General features: G+C 45.7%; 1 protein-coding gene across 1 annotated transcript in view; it reads left to right on the top strand.

The window, feature by feature from the left end:
- col14a1b (collagen, type XIV, alpha 1b) overlaps positions 1-8,352 on the top strand; it is a gene marked incomplete at its 5' end in the record, with an annotated part of 106,209 nt that overhangs the window by 37,342 nt on the left and 60,515 nt on the right. Inside the window, 3 exons of the mRNA XM_079828618.1 lie at positions 5,226-5,365; positions 7,397-7,529; positions 7,687-7,737. Of these exons, the coding sequence (XP_079684744.1) occupies positions 5,226-5,365; positions 7,397-7,529; positions 7,687-7,737 (324 nt within the window). The remainder of the gene's footprint in view (positions 1-5,225; positions 5,366-7,396; positions 7,530-7,686; positions 7,738-8,352) is intronic.

Genomic DNA, 8,352 nt, shown 5'->3' with positions numbered 1-8,352 from the left:
CACCACCGTGTCAGAGTGTGCACCTCCTCTCTGTAGGCCGTTTCATCATTGTCAGTGATGAGACCTACCACCGTCGTATCGTCAGCAAACTTGATGATGGTGTTGGAGCTGTGGGTTGCCACACAGTCATGTGTGTACAAAGAGTACAGGAGTGGGCTGAGAACACAGCCCTGAGGGGCTCCAGTGTTGAGAGTCAGTGGTGAGGAGATGTTACTGCCCATTCTGACCACCTGGCGTCTGTTTGACAGGAAGTCCAGGATCCAGCTGCATAACAAGCTGTTTAAGCCGAGAGCCCGGAGTTTAATGTCAAGTATGGAGGGCACAATGGTGTTGAATGCTGAGCTGTAGTCTACAAACAGCATTCTCACATATGTGTTCCTCTTTTCCAGGTGGGAGAGAGCAGTGTGAATTGTTGATGAAATGGCATCATCAGTGGAGCGGTTTTTGCGGTATGCAAACTGCAGTGGGTCCAGTGAGGGGGGGAGAACAGAGCAGATGTGGTTTCTGACTAGTCTCTCAAAGCATTTACTGATGATGGGGGTCAGAGCAACAGGACGCCAGTCGTTTAAGCAGAGTGTTTTTGACTGCTTAGGTACAGGAACAATGGTGGACGTTTTGAAGCATGTGGGGACCACAGACAGGGAGAGGGACAGGTTAAAAATGTCCGTGAAAACTCCAGCCAGTTGGCGCGCGCACGCTCTGATGACGCGGCCGGGAATCCCGTCTGGACCCGCAGCTTTACGGACGTTCACCCGCCGGAAGGATCGGGTTACATCCGCTTCAGATACGGAGAGTGCACTAACCTCTGTATCTTCAGCCGCGAGCTCTCTCTCCGCGAGGGCGGTGTTATTTCCCTCAAAGCGAGCATAAAAGGTGTTGAGCTCGTCCGGGAGAGAGGCAGCGGTGTTCACGGTGGAGTTTGTGTTCCCTTTATAGTCTGTGATGGTGTTAATTCCCCTCCACATGCTTCTGGAGTCGGTGGTGTTGAACTGTCCTTCAATCTTGTCCCTGTACTGGCGTTTTGCTGCTTTGATTGTTTTCCGGAGGGCATAACTTGCTTGTTTATGCTCCTCCGCATTACCAGAGTTAAAAGTGAAGGTCCGCGCATTGAGTGCCGCGCGAACATCCCCATTTATCCACGGCTTCTGGTTTGGGTACAGCCGAATTGTTTTGGTCGGAACAACGTCATCTACGCACTTCCTGATGAAACACGTTACGCTATCAGCGTAGACCTCGATGTCGTCATCAGAGGCCGACCGGAACATCTCCCAGTCCGCGTGATCAAAACAGTCCTGTAGCATAGAGTCCGATTGGTCTGACCAGCACTGGATGGTTCTGAGGGCGGGTGCTTCCTGTTTCAGTCTCTGCCTGTAAGCGGGCAAAAGTAGAATGGACGCGTGATCTGATTTGCCGAATGGTGGGCGAGGGAGGGACTTGTAACCCTCCTTGAAGGGGGAGTAGCAGTGGTCTAAAACACGGTTCCCTCGCGTGTTGATGCTAACATGTTGGTGGTATTTGGGTGCGATGCGCTTGAAGTTGGCTTTGTTAAAGTCCCCGGTCACAATAAACGCAGCCTCAGGATGCGCGGTTTCCTGCTCACTCACTGACCTATACAGTTCCTTTAGTGCCCGGTCTGTGTCGGCTTGTGGGGGAATATACACCGCTGTGATGATGACCGCGGTGAATTCCCTCGGTAGCCAGAATGGTCGGCACAGAACCATGAGAAATTCCAGATCAGGAGAGCAGAAAGACTTGATAGAGTGTACGTTCCTCTGATCACACCAGGATCGGTTGATCATAAAACACACACCCCCGCCTTTGCTTTTCCCGGAGAGATCTTTTTCTCTGTCCATCCGATGCACGGAGAACCCCGTGGTTTCGATGGCTGAGTCTGGAATCTCAGCGGACATCCAAGTTTCTGTAAGGCAGATAATGCAGCAGTCCCTCGTGTCTCGTTGGAAAGAGATCCGCGCTCTCAGCTCGCAGAGTTTATTGTCCAGAGACTGAACATTTGCCAGTAAAATACTGGGAAGCGGGGGTCGGTTTGCGCGGCGTCTTAATCTGACGAGTACGCCAGCTCTACAGCCCCTTCTCCGGCCGCGTCTCCGCGGCCGGGCCACCCAGACAAAGGGTTCCGCTGCTGTGTTTGTAAACGGCGTGTCGTCGTTGATGAATTTAAAGTCCGGTTTTCGGTGTGCGATTGCCGAACCAATGTCCAAAAGTGTCTGTCTGTCGTACGTAGTAAGGCAGACAACATCCAAGACAAAAAACACAAAAACTATAAACAGAACAAACAAAAAAACACATGTTTGTTTTTGTGAAATGTGAGGACATTCCATAGGCGTAATGGTTTTTAATACCGTACAAACCGTATTTTCTATCCCCTTACACTGCCCCTAAACCTACCCATCACACACACACACACACACACACACACACACACACACACACACACACACACACACACACACACACACACACACACACACACACTGCCCCTGCCCCTAAACCTAGCCCTCACAGGAGACTGTGCAGTTCACTTTCTGTGAAAAAAACCTCATTCTGTGATTTATAAGCATTTTGAAAAGTGAGGACATGGGGAACGTCCTCATATCTCACCCTCTTTTTGTAATACCCATGTCATTATACACATTTGTGTCCTGATATTTCACGAAAACATGCCCACACACTCACTCACTTGCGCGGACACACTCACGCATACACACACACACTCACTCACTCACTCGCGCGGACACACACACTCACTCACTCGCGCGGACACACACACACTCACTCACTCGCGCGGATACACACACACACACACACACTCACTCACTTGCGCGGACACACACACACTCGCGCGGACACACACACACACACACACACACACACACGCGCGGACACACACACACACACACACTCGCGCGGACACACACACACTCACTTACTCACGCGGGCGGACACATACTCACTCACTTGCGCGGACACACACACACATACACTCATGCGGACACACACACTCACTCACTCGCGCGGACACACACACTCACTCACTCGCGCGGGCGGACGCACACACCAGACATGGGGACTTGTGACTTGGTGACTTGGACTCGAGTCGACTCGAGTCTCTGTTTTTATGACTTGTGACTTGACTTGACAAAAAATTAAATACTTGAGACTTGACTCGGACTTGGAAGTTAAAGACTCGGGACTTGACTTGACTTGAGACACGATGACTTGAATGACTTGAGTGTTAATCACATCATGTTTTCAGTTTGAATATAAAATATATAAATTATTTTTTTAAATAAAGTTGACCCAGCTGGAGCGCAGGCTGAGAATAGCGCTGTCATGACTGTATCACGACACTATCATCAGTCATGCCCTCTCATACGCACACCACGCCCACTTAGATCAGATATCACATCATGTCAGCCGGAGGGGTACCGAGGGTCATCGCTTTCGGCTTCAACAATTATTCGCAAGATGGCAAAAGACCAACAGCGTTGCAAGACATGCAACATAAAAATCACAGCCAGACGACAACCTCCAATTTCGTCCGTCATTTGAAGAGCCATTCTGCCCAGTAAGTGCTTGTCAATTTTTTAATGTTATCTGGTTAGTTGGTAGTTAGCTAATGTAATAATAGCTAAAGTAGCCACTAGCCCAGGGGTCACCAACATGGTGCCCGCTGGCACCAGGTCGCCCGCAAGGACCACATGAGTTGCCCGCGGGTCTGTTCTAAAAATAGCTCAACGTAGCAGCTGCGTTCAGTCGCTTCCGTGTTTATTTAAACGCAGGGCTCCAGACTGAAGCCGAATATATACGTTACTAGTGTCTGTAAATAATAAACTGCAAAATGCTCCTGCATGTTCTGCGTCTGTGTGGATGACGGGCGCCGCGCGCGCACTCGCTCTTGTAGTCTCTGCAGACACGAAAGCATAAACCGTCACTTCATGAGAATTTACCGTTTCATTTGAGAAAACTGGCTGCGTCTCATTCAGCTCCTGGTTCAGTAGTCAGGACACTGATCAGGACACAAGTCAATGGGACTAAACTAGGGGGAGCTGATTGAGACGCACCCACTGTCATATCATGAACACAGACACTCAAAGGTATTCAATTCACGGCAACCCGTCAAAATAAAAGTTCGGTTTAACATGAAGAAATTGACTACAGATTGTAGCCTACAGTAAATTTAGCTACGTCTCTATGTAATAATAATACATCTCTACTAATAATAATAATTATGAAATAAATAATATTAATTATATAATTATTAATGGTTGCTTATTTTTCTCTTGATCTTTCATTTACAAACAATGTTTACTTTTAAACAGCATACAGCCTTTACATGTTTATGTATTATTTACTTATGATTATCATTATAAATAATAAACATTGATTTTTAAAAAATATTTAAATAAAATAATTTGCTGTGGTACCAAAAATGGTACAGAGTACCGTCAAATGTTTATGGTATTGGTACCGACTACTGGAACTACTACTACACTCTTTCAGGTGTAAAACAGTTCGGATAGTTGTTAATATGAGAATTATGATGCATTATTTAAGAGTTTTATATAACATGAGTAGCTCTCTGTGACTTTCATTTTTAAAAAGTAGCTCTCAAATGAAAAAAGGTTGGAGACCCTTGCTGTTATTTGTTTTAAGGACTTAATGTTGAAAATTTAAAACATTTTACATTTAAATTTAAAACACTGTTGGCAGAAGTGAAAAATAAATATTTTATGAAGTTTGATTCCATGATGTATTTTACTGAACATGAGTATTTACAATGCAAATCCAAATTATTGTAATTTACTGACGGTTACTTATATCTTGTCTTTTCACTTTATTAAGATCAGATTCTGCAGGTAAAATTACAATAATAAGCTGACTTGACTTGACTTGACTTGACTTGACTTGACTTGACTTGCCCAAGAAAAAAATACTTGGGACTTGCTTGAGACTTGAAGGTTCAGACTTGAGACTTACTTGAGACTTGCACATGTGTGACTTGGTCCCATCTCTGGCACACACACACACTCACTCACTTGCGCGGACATGCACACACACTTGCGTGGACGCACACACACACACAAATTATATATTGAAATATAAATTTATAAACCTTGGTGACAGCAGAAGCTTCCAATGCAACAATAGGAGACTGAGTGTGTGTGTGTGTGTGTGTGTGTGTGTGTGTGTGTGTGTGTGTGTAGGTGTGGTTCCCCTGCCGCTCAGTCTCCGCTCCAGTGACGTCTCCACTGACAGCTTCAGAGTGACCTGGAGACACGCAGCGTCTGACGTCTCCTTCTACAGACTCACCTGGAGACCCGCAGCAGGAGGAGAGGCTAAAGAGGTCATCACACACACACACACACACACACACACTCACACACACACACACACACACACACACACACACTCACACACACACACACACACACACACACACACACACACACACACACACACACACACACACACACACACACACACACACACACACACACACACTCACACACACACACACACACACACTTTACACAGCGGCCATGGGCTCCACTCCCAGGGAACTGATGTACAGATGGAATGCAATGGAAGTCTGTTTGGATAAAAGCCAGTTATTTTAATAATAATAATCACCTTTATTTTATATATAGCGCCTTTAAAAAGTGCATCTCAAAGCGCTTTACAAGCACATAAAAGGCACACGATACACAGACGAAAGCGAAAAGAATAAAAATCACATAAAAGCCATATTAAAGGGTTAGTTCAGCCAAAACTGTAAATTGTGTCATTAATGACTGAGCCTCATGTGGTTGGACACCCGTCAGACCTCCGTTCATCTTCAGACACAAATGAAGATATTTTAGTGTAAATCTGATGCTCTGAAAGGCCTCCATTGGCTCAACTTTACACTCTCAAGACCCTTAAAAGACACTAAAGACTAAAGTTACAAAGTCCATCTCACTACAGCGGCTCTACAATAACTTTATGAAGACGAGAATAGTTTCTGTGCGCAAAAAAACCCTAAATAACGACTTATATAGTGATGACGATTTCAAAACACGGCCTCATGAAGCTTCAGAGCGTTATGAATCAGTGAGTCGATTCGCGTGTTAAACCGCCAAACTGCTGAAATCACGTGACTTTGGCGTTCCAAACCGCTGAATCGACTCACTGATTCATAACGATCCAAACCGCTGAATCGACTCACTGATTCATAACGATCCAAACCGCTGAATTGACTCGCTGATTCATAACGCTCCAAACCGCTGAATCGACTCACTGATTCATAACGATCCAAACCGCTGAATCGACTCACTGATTCATAACGATCCAAACTGCTGAATCGACTCACTGATTCATAACGATCCAAACCGCTGAATCGACTCGCTGATTCATAACGATCCAAACCGCTGAATCGACTCACTGATTCATAACGATCCAAACCGCTGAATCGACTCACTGATTCATAACGATCCAAACCGCTGAATCGACTCGCTGATTCATAACGCTCCAAACCGCTGAATCGACTCACTGATTCATAACGATCCAAACCGCTGAAACGACTCACTGATTCATAACGATCCAAACCGCTGAATCGACTCACTGATTCATAACGATCCAAACCGCTGAATCGACTCGCTGATTCATAACGCTCCAAACCGCTGAATCGACTCACTGATTCATAACGATCCAAACCGCTGAATCGACTCACTGATTCATAACGATCCAAACCACTGAATCGACTCACTGATTCATAACGCTCCAAACCGCTGAATCGACTCACTGATTCATAACGATCCAAACCGCTGAATCGACTCACTGATTCATAACGATCCAAACCACTGAATCCACTCACTGATTCATAACGATCCAAACCACTGAATCGACTCACTGATTCATAACGATCCAAACCGCTGAATCGACTCACTGATCCCTAACGCTTCGAAGCTTCATGAGGTCTGACGGGTGTCCAACCACATGAGGGTCAGTCATTAATGACACAATTTACATTTTTGGCTGAACTAACCCTTTAAATCAAGATGAATTGCTTAAATAAAGTGAACAGCATCATAAAATCATTTTTTGAGTGTAGAAGATGACAGATTCGAGCGCTGAGAAGATGTTGAAATCAGCATCATTAGAGAACCATCTGCGGGTTTCCGACTAAAGGGTCACTTCAGTGGTTTAGCTTTAGGCTTTGTATCAGTAGAAACCCAGTAGTGTATTCAAATGATGGCACTTTCCCCCCTCATGTCCCCCTGAGACGAGAGAATTATGAGGATGAGTTGAGGGAGAGTAAATCATGGGGTCATTGTCATTTTTGGGTGAACTACTCCTTTAATGCTTGTTCATAATTATGGTCTGTGTTTGTCTGCAGGTTCTGATCAACGATAACTCCAACGAGTTCCTGATCTCGGGCCTGAAGCCGCTGGTGGAGTACGAGGTTTCTCTGTCTGGGATCTACAGAGACGAGTCTGAGAGCGATCCGGTGGAGATCAGTGAAACCACAGGTCTGTCACACACACACACACACACACACACACACACACACACACACACACACACACACACACACACACACACACACACACACACACACACACACACACACACCCTCTCTGAGATCTGATATCTAATCTGCTTCTCTGTCTCTGATTGTGTCTGAAGTTGCCAGAACAACAACCGTTGCTACGACGACGGTCAGAACGACGACAGCCGGTAAATCCGTTTCCCACATCCGGGGTTTCCTGCGTCACACACACTTACACACGTGTGAGGACGGCTGATGACATCATTCATAATATCTGAGAGGATTTTCATAATTTTTCATTTCCCATGTCAGCCATAATTGTGCTCGCACCTCTGCTCCTCTGAAGCTCACACACACACACACACACACACACACACACACACACTCAGAGCTGGAGTTGAGCACGCCGGGCGGAGGGAAACATGTCTTAATGCAACCATTTCAGCGCAGGAAACCCCTGAACACTTCATGTGTGTGTGTGTTCTGTGTGTGTGTGCATGTGTGTGTGCATGTGTGTGTGTGTGTGTTCATATGTGCGTGTGCAAGTATGCGTGTTCGTATGTGCATGTGTTCATGTGCGTGTTCGTATGTGCATGTTTGTATGGGCGTGTTCATATGTGCATGTTCATATGTGCATGTTCATATGTGCGTGTTCATATGTGCATGTTCATATGTGCGTGTTCATATGTGCGTGTTCATATGTGCATGTTCATATGTGCGTGTTCATATGTGCATGTTCATATGTGCGTGTTCATATGTGCGTGTTCATATGTGCATGTTCATATGTATGTTCATATGTGCAT

This window comes from Gobio gobio (genome assembly GCF_949357685.1).
Source record: "Gobio gobio genome assembly, chromosome: 11".
Lineage (NCBI taxonomy): Eukaryota > Metazoa > Chordata > Actinopteri > Cypriniformes > Gobionidae > Gobio > Gobio gobio.
Note: the sequence above shows the minus strand (reverse complement) of the source record. Positions and strands in the feature narration are given on the sequence as shown.